General features: G+C 47.1%; 1 protein-coding gene across 16 annotated transcripts in view; it reads right to left on the reverse strand.

The window, feature by feature from the left end:
* Nucleotides 1-13,298, reverse strand: part of KDM2B (lysine demethylase 2B) — a 104,869-nt gene that overhangs the window by 3,369 nt on the left and 88,202 nt on the right. For 11 of the 16 annotated variants that reach the window (XM_046901254.1, XM_025155631.3, XM_004945557.5 and 8 more), the window contains 4 exons: nt 9,976-10,119; nt 5,450-5,536; nt 4,660-4,929; nt 1,367-2,040 (listed from right to left, as the gene is read on the reverse strand). In XM_046901254.1, coding sequence (XP_046757210.1) covers nt 1,367-2,040; nt 4,660-4,929; nt 5,450-5,536; nt 9,976-10,119 — 1,175 coding nt within the window. The remainder of the gene's footprint in view (nt 1-1,366; nt 2,041-4,659; nt 4,930-5,449; nt 5,537-9,975; nt 10,120-13,298) is intronic. The other 5 variants (XM_015275594.4, XM_004945555.5, XM_040648402.2 and 2 more) reach the window with 2 other exon arrangements.

The raw sequence follows: 13,298 nt of genomic DNA on the forward strand, positions 1-13,298 counted from the left end.
TTGAATTTGGCACTTGTTTCAATTTCTGCAAGACTTTTAAAAAGTGTCATTGAACTATGGGGAAAACTACAGCATGTAACTGAAAGTAGCAAAATAGAAAGCGAGGTGATGCTGAGGTAAGTGCACCAACAAACAGTGTCACACAGGTTTGAAGTTTTCCATCAAATCTATCTCACAACGAGGCACACAATCATTTCTCCTGAATATTAAGTGTCAACAACATGGGGTCCCATTTTAAGTCACCACAGCATTTATTAAAATCTGTCTTGTAGCCTGAAAACAAGCACCTTCCTTCTGATCTTCTGAATAAGAAGAATGGTTTCATACGTTTTCTTGTCTTGATTTCCCCTGCACTTCCCTTACACAAAGCAGATTCTGTTCCTGTTATTCCCATTTAGCTGCCTTGTGTGTTTCTGTGCTCTCTTTACGGCTCCCTAAGGGCCACAAGCAACAAATCTGAATGGGTTTGCAATACTCTGCATTTTCTTGCGTTTTGCATTAGAAAATGCCATGCTTGAACAGAAAAATCATCTAACACCTTCTGTGGCACTGAGAAACCCATGGAGGAGGTTCTCCATGGGCATAGCCTCATGCCAGGTTACCAACCTTCCTGTCATTTATCTGTGTTTTGCTACTCTGTGCTACCAAGGGGCCTCTGCTATGAATTGCCCATCCATGTGCACATTATGGCTGAATATGAGATGACAGCCAACAAGATACTTTGCTGTGAGCACAGTGAAACAAAGAAACCTGTCCACTAATGCTTCCTGTGGTGGTACAGTCACTGTCTGTGTCAATTTTTATGCTCTGACACTCTGAGCACAGAACAATGAAGGACTCTTCCACAAGTTCTGGTGATATGGAATCAGCAGATGGGATCACTCTGTGTGCCCCCTGCAGGGCAACAATCAGGATGGACCTTCTGAGGAGAACACTGAGGGCACCAGGAGATTTTCTCCATATCTCAATAGAGATTTTAAGAGCTGAACTAAAAAAACAACTGCACCAGCAGCAAGAGCTCCTGGGGGCACAGTGACACCAGGCTCAGCCTGACCCAGACTGTGTGTTCTCATGTGTGGGAACACTGCAGTGTCTGTGGACAGAACAGGCTGCTCTGGGCAGCACAGCTGCTGCAGGCTGATGCTCAGACACAGAGCTCTCATCAGAAGTGCTGGCAACTGCTGCTTGTGAGAAAGCACCAAAGTCAAGCTGCTTCCTCAGACACTGCTGGGCACCCTCTCTCCTCGGGCTCAGCAAAGCACCAGGGACAACCTGCACACCTCTTTTAGTGCCCAGCCACCCACCTCCCTTCTGAGCCCAATCCCAACCACACACGAGACCCAGCACGGTTTCCCACCCTCCTTACCATCTGTTCCAGGTCTTGCAAACTCTCATACAGATGCACAAGTCTCTATGACTGAGGTAGCTAAAGACAGCCATCCAGACTTCCCTCTGCATCACGTGGGCTGCCCCATCATCCAGGGGGAGAGAGTCCGGAGGGGGGCTGATGGGGGGCGGCCGGATGACGTGCCGCTCCATCTGAATGCATTTGGGAGGGGAGAGCGAGGGCGGGGGCCGGGCGATGCCCCGCGGCGTGCTCCGCAGGCTGGGGATGAGCGGGTGCCTCAGCTCCCGGGGAGTCCCGTTCAACCCTTTGCTGAACCTATGGAGTCTCTCACTGTTGTTCAAGGCGCGCTTGGGTTCCTCGTTTTCGCTCTCGGGTTCAGATTTGATGGGTTGGTGATTCTCATTGGCAAGGCTATTCTCGGTTTTTTGGATCTCTTGGTTGAGCTCCTTGCTGAGCTCCTTGCTCAGTTCCTTATTGGGAAGCCGCCTTTTCCGCCTCATCTTGAACTTCTTCTTGTCCCTGGGCTCGGCCCCCTCTGTGCTGGGACCCGCGGTGGGCGAGCTGGATCGCGACTGGTCGCTGTCCTTGGACCGGGGAGGTGCTTCCGGCAGCTCGTCCTCCGGCTCCTGTTTGAGGCGCCGCAGGGGTTTGAGCAGGGCGGTCCGCTCATCTGAAGCCTTCCACGATCGCCGCTGAAAAGGAAGAGACAAGGGCTGACTACAGGAGCACGCAGCACGTGGTGTTACCCAGAACGCTGCTGCTCGGCGGGGCAGCGGTGCCTGGGGAACAGCTGCCTACCTGCACTGGGCCCACCCGCCCCAGCGCCAGGCTGCATCCACCGGCCAAAGGCATCGAGTTTGAGTGCCACTGCAAAGGCAGGTAGGCCAGCAATCGGCTCTCCAGACTCCAAGAGTGACAAATGCAATTATTCACCATGCATCATCTTGCAGACTTAAGGGCCTTACTCATTACACAGCAGACAGCTTCCATATAGAAGATGAACAGCATGCTATAGACAGCTCTCCCCCAACAGGCCAGAAGAAACCAGGCTTGGGATGCATTCACTGGGCAAACTTTCAACACTGGCTGACACGCATGCATGCCAAATGGCCAAAAGGTTAATTTCTGAAAGCTCCCAAGTTGCAATCACGACTCGCACTGTGGCTGCGCTTCTGCTGTGGTGACACCATTCCTGCTGGATGCTCAGAGCCTCGGGTAAGCACACTCTGGCTGCCCCTTTACGTCCTACTGAACTCAGTTCATCTTCTCAGGCTTCCCCACCTCCACCACACGCGGACGGGGAATGCCAGGTGTGACAGGCCGCCAGGTGTGAACCTGCATGCTGCCACCATCTCTGATGCAAGGTGGGCTCACAGGGCTGGCAGCTTCTTCCCTGCCCTGGTTGCTGCTCGTCAAAGAGAACCGCGCTTCATTCGCCTTAATCTAATCTTTTGATGCACACGGAGGGATACGAAGAGATGTACGGACCAAAACCACGGAAGACTTCAAGTCTGACTTGATTGCTATATGCAAGAAAGAAGCTAGCAACTGTTAGAACAAAACAGCCTTAATAAGAAGAGATCAGGCCTGGTAAGGAAAGGCGAGCTGCTGTGAACACACCTGTTCTATCAGAATGCCCGTGTTCTGCAATAAACTAATTGGATCACACCTGTGGATGTGCTGCTACACCTCGGACTCAGCACCGAGCAGAGAAAGCTGATCACCCCATCCTTAAACATGTAATAAAGGAAGAGGTCACAGTAAGTTAATGACAGGTTAGAACAGGAAAGTTAGAACATCAGATTACTGTCAGCTTGCAGCATCCTCCACACAGGGCACGGACGAGCGCGTAATTTAAAGGTATCAGAGTTCTGTTATTGCGGCAGATTGTGAGAGAGAAATCAGTGCTTGTGCAGGGGGGGGCTCCACGGAAGTGCTGTCTGACAGACTGCTGAGGGTATGTGTGGCAGGAGCAAGATTCAGCAAGAGAGCAAAGCATCAGCATAGAAACAGAATTTTATTCCTAGGGGTCATCAAAACACACTTTTTGATTGTATTTTAACATGGGACACCAGAAAATATAGAGCCAGACACTGCAGCTAGCTCTTCTGAAGCATAAAAGCTCGCACGAGAGAGCGGTTCTGTAATTTTGAGATGTAAAGGGCACAATAAAAATGCCTGCTTTGACACAAAGATATGAATGATACAATGGCTCACCATTCAGACCACATGAGAAGGATTATAAGGGATGCAGAACATATCTATTATAAAGGCAAAATAACCTTCTTCCTGAAGAGTTTCTTCTTTTCCAAGTTTTAGCTGTTGGAAGAAAGAAAAAGTAAAAGCCCCAGAAGATGACATTTGTTCTGCTGTCTGTTGAAGCTCTGGTGACTCACAGTGCCTTCCTGATGCGCTGGGGGCTTTCACGGAGCAATTCAAGCCATCCAGAAACACTCCAGTGAGTCCGCAGGGATGGGAAAAGGAGATCATGGCCAAGAAGCAGATACGCATAACCTGCTGTCATGAATTTTGCTCTCCACCAAAGCAACGACAATCCCTACATTTCCCATACTGTGGTGTTCTCTGTCAAGACTTGACAGGCAGAGCAACTACCAAGTCCTAGTGAACTGCAGTGCATGCAGTACAAGAACTGCCAGAGATCCCAGTTATAAAGCCATCCGACGTCTACTTGTAAGAGAAGTTGGATCTAAGTCCTCAATTCTACCTCTGGAAGCCAGCATTTCTCTATATCTTAAGTAGAATATTCTGTAATCCACACGGCAATTCAGAGTGTCTCTGCCTGGTCCGAGAGCTCTGACTTTTAAATTCAGGGAAAAGCTGCTACAGTGCTGCTGTGAGCAGCTCCTCCTCTCTGCAGGCTACAGGAGGTGTCATTCCTAAAGGTCCTCTGATCAGTTCTACACACTGTACATCTGTGAATCAGCCACAAAACAAGCTGCCACGCGCCACCAAGTGGCAACAGATGAAAGGGTTTCCATAAAAAAGTGATTTTCACTTTGTTCCTACTCCAAGCATCTTGCAGTGACTTTTTAGTTAAAGTGGGTTTTCCAGTATTTTGAACAAACCAACAGCCACAGCCCAGTGTTGTCAGCCTCTGAATGTCAACCCGAGCTTCACCGTTCAAACTACTGTCCTGTTAGACAAGCAGTTTTCAGGAAGGAAGGTAAAACATCGCAGTTTCTTTTGTAGCAATCTGGGATTTCAGGACGAGGTACAAGCCAGAAGGCAAGAGACATCAGCCCCAACCAGCCCACGCGCATCTGCGTACGTACATAAGGGTTTTGCCATACCCGTTTTCTCATAGAGGGTTCCTGGGGTTTCTCAAATTTCCTTTTCCTCCGCAGATGTACTTCGTCTGACTTTCTCCTCAGAATTGAGTCAACTTGAGGCTTTTTGGAATGTTCCTCAGATTTCCGCCTGGGAGTTTCTTCACAGTCCCCTTTCCGTTTTGCAGCATCTGTTACTTCCTTATTGTCTCTGTTCATTTTCTGTTCCTTCAGCAATGAGCCTGGGAGATTTGATGCGTATTTGAATCCTGGTCCGCGCTTTTGCTTGTACGCCAAAGAGACACAAAACACAAACAAACTTTATATCTTATGCCTTTCTCAGCTACTTATGTACGTTGCCTCCAGCACTGGCGGGTTGATCACTTTGTAACAGACAAAATCATTAACAAGGAGTTACAGTGGAAGCAGTTTCAACCTTTAAGAAGTTTTTATGCACACTTGCAGCCTCTCGCTTTACAAAAGAAAACAAAAGCTTCCCTAATTCCAATAGACACTTCAGGTTTCGCATGACTTTTTTTCTTTCCCTTTTACACAATCCAAAGAAGTATCTTAGAGTTTAGCATGCAGCACTGCACAGAACTAACCTAAACACTCTCCAGATTTCGGTGTTAGTGCACAGAAGAAAAATAAAAAGATGATTAGGGAACAGAAAGCCAACAGCTTATTTCCTTCGACTCGACTGAATTGAACACAAAAACAAAAGCGGTACTGGGCAAAATTATACCTACAAGCCAGAGGGAACGTTTGAGATCTTGTATTTCATTCCAGCACCACTTATCCCCATTAAACTCACTTTTCCAGTTTTCCCTGCATGGTTGCACTTTGGACACTCCCAGCAGTTCGGCAGCTCGTCATTAACCACACCATCTGATTCCTTCACCTGGTGAAAGAGAGGCACAACTCAATTCACAGGCAAGCTCAAAGAAGCTGCACAAGTCTATGGGTAGACCGCTCATATGCATTTCTGACAGCTCCTCATTTTCTCTGATCGATGGCTGCCCTCCCAGGAGCTCCAGGAAAGAAACTGGGCTCCCTGCAGGAGCTGAGCACACCCCACAGGATCACCCTCGTTATAACATCAATGGGAGGAAAGCTTGGTGGCCAACCTAGTACCTGATAAAGGCTTTGGGTCTGGGCTTTGTGTGAAGGCCAGGGACAATCCCAATTACCACAGGGCACATTCTGCTCTTACAAAAATAGTAAGGAAAGAAGCCACCCGCCGTCCCAACTGTAATCATGCCATCTCCAAACGTCCTCCCACACCCCTCATCTGAAAAGCCGTTTCCCCCCTTGAAGTGAGGCACAGCCTGCTCCCTCAATAGGAAGGGATTTTTCCCATACACACATTCTCATACATTAATACTGTTGGGCATTTTTAGAAGCAGAGCACCCTGCACTGTAATCAAGTGTTCCTTAAAATATTTTTCTTTATGGCTCAGAGTGAGCAGCCCCATGTGCACAGCCCCATGCGCACAGCCCCCAGGCTCACGTGCCAGCGGAACACTGGCTGCCAAGCCAGCTGGAGAACAGTAAACGTCTATTCAGAGGTCCAGACACACGAAAACATTCTCAGGGCTTCTGACACCCACAGCTAGTGTAAGGAAGAGAAGCGCTTACTGCTTTGCTGCCTCTGAGAGACTGTGACATTTTGCTCTTTGAAAGGGAAAAGAGCACATTCGGTGTTGTCACAGTGCAAGGAAAGCACAGCTCTGCCCCACGCAGCTGCTGCTTCCTGCACTTCTGCAGAGGAGCCCTCGTTACATTCCAGACAGGAGAAAGGTGTTTCTGAAAAGCAGTTTCTGTGAATGAAGCTGAGGAGGAACAGTAGAGCTAAGCTATAAAGCAGCCTCCACACAAACACATACACTCACTGATGGCACATTCACATCTTAAGGATTAGTTACGTGGTGTTCAAGAGGCGTCTGGATGAGGTGCTATGAGATATGATTTAGTAGCTTAGTGGGTAGTAATGGTCATAGGACAGCTGGACTAGATGATCTTGCAGAATCACAAGGTTGAATCACAAGAATCACAAGGACCTATGATTCTATGATTTAGGCAAAATCCTCAATGAAAAAGAAATATTTTATTACTGTAGTAGCATGGTTCTGCTGTCTGCAGTCAAGACGAACAGCTGGGCATTGGCATCAGCAGTACAGTAGCAGGAGCCTGCTGCTGGAACAGGCAAGGGCAGAGCTCTGCAGATTTTTCTTGTTTCTGAAGCATTTCCTCCTCCCAGCTCAGTGAAAATGTGTGAGCTGTGCAGGAGCAAGCCCTGGGATTTAGGGAACTGCTTCCTCCAGAACTGAGCCAGACAGCAGCCATTCGAGTTTCACCATCCAGCAGGAGTGATGGCATGTCAGTCTCTCTCAGCAAGTCTTTTGGAGTTAATAAACGAGTAAATGAAGTGGGCAGAATTTAAATACTGGTTTTATCACAACTGTGTGCCTTTGAACCTTCTTTCCCATGGTAGGTGTAAGATACTCCAGGAGCTGTTGTATACATCTCTGCCTCAGGGGAACAATTCCTGGCACAAGCCCAAGTTGGGAACAAGTTATTTCCTGCATTGAATACAGAACAAATGCTACCGAAGGGAAAGCATTAGAGCTCTGTCCCTTCTGAGGAGTTTAAGGAACTGAACAGATGTGAGGAACTGTAAGCAAACTAATTAGACACAAACAAACCTGCCACTGAATCCATCCCAAGCCTCCTAGGCTGGGTGGGAGCCAGTTCTGCATGTTTGCTACCAGCAGCAGGTGGGCGTCTGAGCCACGGCGGAGGCACCTCCACTGCATGCCTGCAGCACCGGGTGGCCATCCAGAGCCTGAACACAAGACTGTGAGTCAGGGAACGCAGAGATCCCAGGAGCCGACCTGCTACCAGCAGGTGAGAGCTGTGAGTCCTGACAGTGCCGAGGCTGATGTAATGCAGGTGGAAACACACCTGGCCTGAAGACACAAGCAGAAAAGCAGCTGTGCTGGAGGAGGACTTTGTTTTCTTCGTTATTTATTTTTGCTGCTCTGTCAGTGTACCTAAAATAATCCCCCATTTCTATCAGTCTCACTTTATCTACCAAAGATGAAAAAGAACAGGATTCTTATGAAGAAAATTTCTTCTTAAGGGAACTGCATCAGACTCTGCACTTGGTCTCCTGTGCTACTAAGAATTTGACTCACAGCAAGAAAAATCCATCAATACTGGTTCAATTCAAATACCCTGCAACAGTAAATGACAATATCCCTCTGAATATCTCAGTAGCTCCCTCTGGAAGCAGCACTGGGCTTATGGAAGGCTTGCCAAGATGATTTTCTCGAGGAACTATTCAGAAGAAAGAAGCCGGACAGTCAGCTCTTCACAGAGCCATTCAAGACTCCCCTAAAGCCAGCTCAGCTCTTAGGCAATGGCACAGGACAGACCTATCAGATGCCCTACAAAGTCATTATCTGCTGTTTCATGGAGAAAACTCACTGACCACAAACAGATAAAGTCAAACTGGGAAGCTGGAAGAGGATGAGCTCCAAACCAGACACATACTGCCCTGCAGTGCCCAAGAGCACACATGCCAGATGCCTGCTGGAGATGAAGCCATGGCTGATGTGGTGCTGCCTGAGCAAGACAGGATGGGACCTCCTCTTGGTGCCCAACCCTGGGCTGCATCTGCTTCCAGAGGCACTTTCCACGCAGACTGCAGGCTCAGCCCATGTGAGGGGCTCAAGCACCACATACACAGGGCATCCCTTTGTCCCACAGAGAACTGCAGAGCCTGGGAATAAAGAGCAATGAGGGAACCAAGGAAGAGGTTCTGTTCTCCTTTTGTGCTTCTCCGCACAGTCTTCTCTCACCTTCTAAAATGATGATTCTGAAATCCTCCTGCTGCCCTTTTGTTTCAGTAAATAAACAATACAGTTATCCCCCCATTCCAGCTCAGCAGATGCACTGAGAAACTGAAGTAAAAGACACACATGGCACACTGCTAATCTCCCACTGTTTAACTTTCAGAAATACCCCAAGCAACATTGTGTTCCTAGTTACCAAAACAGCACTCGGAACATCTTTTATATGCATAAAAGAACAAACAGCCCTTGCCTGATTTCACAGATCTGACCCACATCCTGTGCAAATGGCCCCAGATGTGGGACAGTGAGAGGAAACCATACTTCAACTGCCACCAGACAGCGACCCTGTCCTCAGGACCTGGACACAAGGCACTGCTGGCAATGCCAGAGAGGAAAGGAACTGTAGGGCACTTGGAGGAAGGAACAGAAGAGCAGGAGCTGTGAGACAGAACTGAGGTTCCTCTGGAAATGAGCAGCTTCTTCCCTTGCTTCATCAGACCCTGAAGCCTTGCTTTAAGGAGAGCCAAGCACGGCAAGCTCCGATTCAGAGCCCATCTGTGGCAGGAGCTGCAGGTACCCCACTCTGCAGGGCAGTCCTGGCTTGCCAGCTACCTGTTTTCTGCTCCAGCAAGTGACATGCACATCACTCGGTGCAACATGGCATACAGCACAGAAGCAATGAAAGGCCAGGACAGCATCACCCCAGGCCTGCATAAGGAACACATCTTCACGCCCAGAGGGACCAAGGGCTGCTTTTCGGGGCATGGTACGTCAGAATACATTTGCTTTGGCAAATCACTTTAACCATAAACAAATCAGCAACAGAGAATGGCTAAGCAGCCAAGACACAACCAGCTTTGGAGAAAGCAGGCTTCTAAGTGCTCAGACACAGAGATGTGCCCAAAAATACACTTCTGTTACCAACCAAAAGAATAGCTGCTCACAGTACTCAAGTCAGCCTGAAACTTGCTCAGTTTGTTCTCTAGAGCTGCAGTCTTCCTACTGCAACGTCTGCTCCAACCCTTAAGGCGAGCTGCCACTAAAAGGCATATCTGTGCCTGGACAAAAACAAACAGCAAACCACTCATTTGTACTCTGCTGTAAGAGGGCTGCAAATAAATCATCCAAAGCTACAGGTAGATTTTTCCTGTCCTCTGGAGCTCACCAACTGAGATGCCTTACTTTCTTACACTTCCTAAGACAAGAAGCAATAAATAAATGAAATATAACCACACACATGCACCCACATGTTGTTGCCTCACTTTGGGCATGCTGGTCACATCAGAAGAGAGGACTCTCCTTCAGACAGGACCATTCACACCACAGCTATCCATCCTGTTTCTCACACCAACTCTGGGTTCATGTAGTCCCCAAAGGTGAAAATGTGAAAATTTCTTAGTTTCTGTGCCCTACTTCTACAATCAGGTGGTATCTAATCTTTTTGTTTGTTTGTTTCCAACAGGTATTACATCCTTTCACTCACCTTAAGGCATCCTGGGTGTATTATTTCATTACAAATGGAGCATTCCATTAGCATGAGATTAAACTTGCTCTCCTCCTCTTCCACAGTGTCCTCTTTCCCAGCTTCTCCACACACCAGACATACAGCAGTATGAGGCAACACCGGCTGTTTACACATATCAGAAGGAAGTCTTGATCAGTGCACATAAGACACATGGGAACAGAAGAATTCAAAATGCATTTACAGTATTTTCATTCCAAAGAGAAGATAAACAGGGCTTAATTGTGCAAACTGCTGAAGGCTCCATCCCAGCAGATCAACAAAGGCGAGAAAAACTGGTAACAACAGGGGCTGGGTACCCAGAGCAAGCATCACAGGACATGTTCAGGGAATGAAAGTGCCCTTCCTGTAGCAGCATAAATCCATGGGGAACTGCAAGGATGAAAACGACTTTTTTTTTTTTTCCCAAGGTCTCTTTAATCTGTGAGCTGACACAGACATTGGCACAAAAGTCACTTTACTACAGTACAATGGGAGGGGAAAGAAGCAACCTAGAACATCACTATTCACATCCACTAAGCTTCACAATCTAACGATTTGGCAGCTCCCCTCTTTTACAAGCAGGGCAGACAGATGTTATGGGACCCATCCAGCCCTCATGGCAAGCCTACAACAGGACCGAGAACAGACCTTTTGCCGACTGACAGTCTATTACAGTCGGCCCTGTTCCCAACCAGAGCAGTGCAAAAGGCACTGCACAGACACTTAAGAAGAGGATTTCTCTTCATAGTGTCACAACTGCAGTTATTTTCTGTCTTTTGCTGAGGGAGAAATGGAATGGCAGCATCTCATATATCCAACACCTATGTCAAAGCACTGAATGCCAGCCCAATTAAAAAGCTACCTTAGTGCTAATGGGGAACAAACTTCTGGTTTGCCACAGTAAGGTACAAGCCTCATTACGAGAAATAAAAGGAAGATCCTCGTAAGAAGCTGGCCATAATGTGAATTATACTGATAAGGTTGCAACTCCTTAACTATTAAGTAGCCAGATGCACAGATGTGGCTTTTCATGGCAAGGATCTCTCACTGAAGGAGTGAATAAAGTCTGCAAGCGAAACACTGCACACTCGATCAAATTTATGGAGTAACAGATCACCCTTCAGAAGTTTCAGATGGAGAAAAACTAACCATGCTAAGCCACCACAGAGCACAGTTTGCTGCCCCAAGCCCCAGCATCAGACACAAGCTATGGCAATATTTTCTGCTTTCTCATGCCAGTACTTACCCACGCTCTGTTTTAACAGCATTCAGCAAATGCTATTAAATTCCCAAGCTTCCTCCACGCACGCAGTAGGAATCCCCAGGATTCCAGTCCACTGGCAGGTAAAGCAGAACAAAGCCAAGGCATCCAGAGCTGTCACAGCTCTGTCCACTTGTTCCGTCCGATCTCCCACATGACAACTATCTACAACTGCACACACGGAACAAACATCCCAGCAACAGCATGATTTGTCTTGCTGGAAGCAAGGGTGTGTAGGGAATCTCTTTGTGCCCCAATTAGCTGCGTCCCACTGACAGACTAGAGCAGCAGCTCTGCTGTTGTAGCCTGGCCTCCCAGCAGAGACCCACACTCCCTTCAGAGAGCCTCAAGTGTCCCACGCACTCCTGCTTCCCTTCTTGATTGAACTAGTGATGCAGAGGGGTTTCCTGTTCTCTGAATGGCAGTACAGGCTCTCTTAAGGCTTTGGAGTTTAATGAAAGTCTGTGTCTAGTTAATATTGTCAATGTTATTAACCAGAGGAATGCACAATCCCAGAACTGTGGAGATCATTGCTTTCACAGAGCCTTGCTTTGTGGCTTCTTTTAGCTGGAAGCTGTTGGATGTGTACCACAATATACTACTACTGTGATTAGTAGAAAACATAATGAACAAGAGTAAAGACAACGGGATTGCTCATAGAAACATAAGACACCATCAAAAATTACCACAGTTCAACTTGCTATTTTTCTACCCTTCTGCTGTTCTAAGAAAGTCTGCAACATTCCTGTTGTTGTTTACTCCGAGGAGGACTCACAAAGAACAGAGAGACCTCTTCAGCACATGAAGGGTGGGACAAGGAATCAAAGTACCCTGGCTACTAAGTTCTGTGCTGCAAACACAACTCCTGGAAATAAAATTGCAGATATCAAGAAAAAAAGAAAAAAATTATCATAAGAAGAGAGAGGAAGATGAGAACCAAGTTCATCTCCTCCAAAAGGCTTAGCCTATGTGTGAGGATTCAAACACCTTTCTCTGAAAGCTTTCTTCATCAGTCAGGAGAAGGCAGTGTGCTGCAGCCCTATCGTAATCTCTCAACTAAAAAGGCAGCACGATTTCACTATTTCTTCCCCTGGAGAATAATAAATTCTTCATCCAAGCTGTTCAATTCATGCCACACTCCAGGAAATCAAGTGTTCAAAGAAAAGACACTTGAGCTGCAAAAGCACTCTGTGGAAAGGTAGATATTCTATGTTCTTTACTAAAAGATCCAGGAGAGCCAAATCCAACCTTTTATCAAGAGCACTGCATGGCTTGGCACAGGACATGGTGTGAGTAACCAGGAGTAACTACTGGAAACCCCAAGTGCTTACCAGTTTTTAAAACCTGACCCAAGCCATTATTGCCACCATTTCAGTTTCTTCTTCACAATCAAATAAAAAAACATATAAGTGAAAGGAACCGTAACAGGACTAAATCGAGAGAAATCAGCACAGTATTTCAATTACGAATACACAACATTCCTTTCCTTAAAAACAAAGAAAAAAACACCTCCAACAACACTACACATAAGACCTTTCTGAAGAATTAAGAGAAAAGCTAATGTTAATTTTTCCCCTTGCTTGAGACTATTGAGGATAAAAAGCCTGAGGAGCAGCTCAGTGAGAGTCAATACGAAAGCAATGATTCAGAACTTCATGGAAGACTAATCTGTCAATATGTGTTAAATACAAAGCTCTCTCTTATGACTCGAGAATCTTCTGAGCGATATATCACAGTAGCTCAGGAAACTGTCTCTGACTACCTGCTTGCCCTGTCCTGATACTCAGCATCTCCCAACAGCCCCATCCAGCCCCTGAGGGAGAAAGGATGCTGAGCTACATGGCTCTCTGGCTCTTCTCCATCAAAGCCCTCGTGTATACCTAGGTAAATGGAAATGAATTGAAATTCACATCCCAAGTAGCCTGTGGCCACCGATGACAAAGTCTTGGAGGATGCCAGTCAAAGATTTCTCCGTATCTTAAGGGGGTTAAGCAGCTAAGATGGTAAAGACTGCTGCAAGGTGGCTCTTCTCAGGAATCTC

This window comes from Gallus gallus, chromosome 15 (assembly GCF_016699485.2).
Source record: "Gallus gallus isolate bGalGal1 chromosome 15, bGalGal1.mat.broiler.GRCg7b, whole genome shotgun sequence".
Taxonomy (NCBI): domain Eukaryota; kingdom Metazoa; phylum Chordata; class Aves; order Galliformes; family Phasianidae; genus Gallus; species Gallus gallus.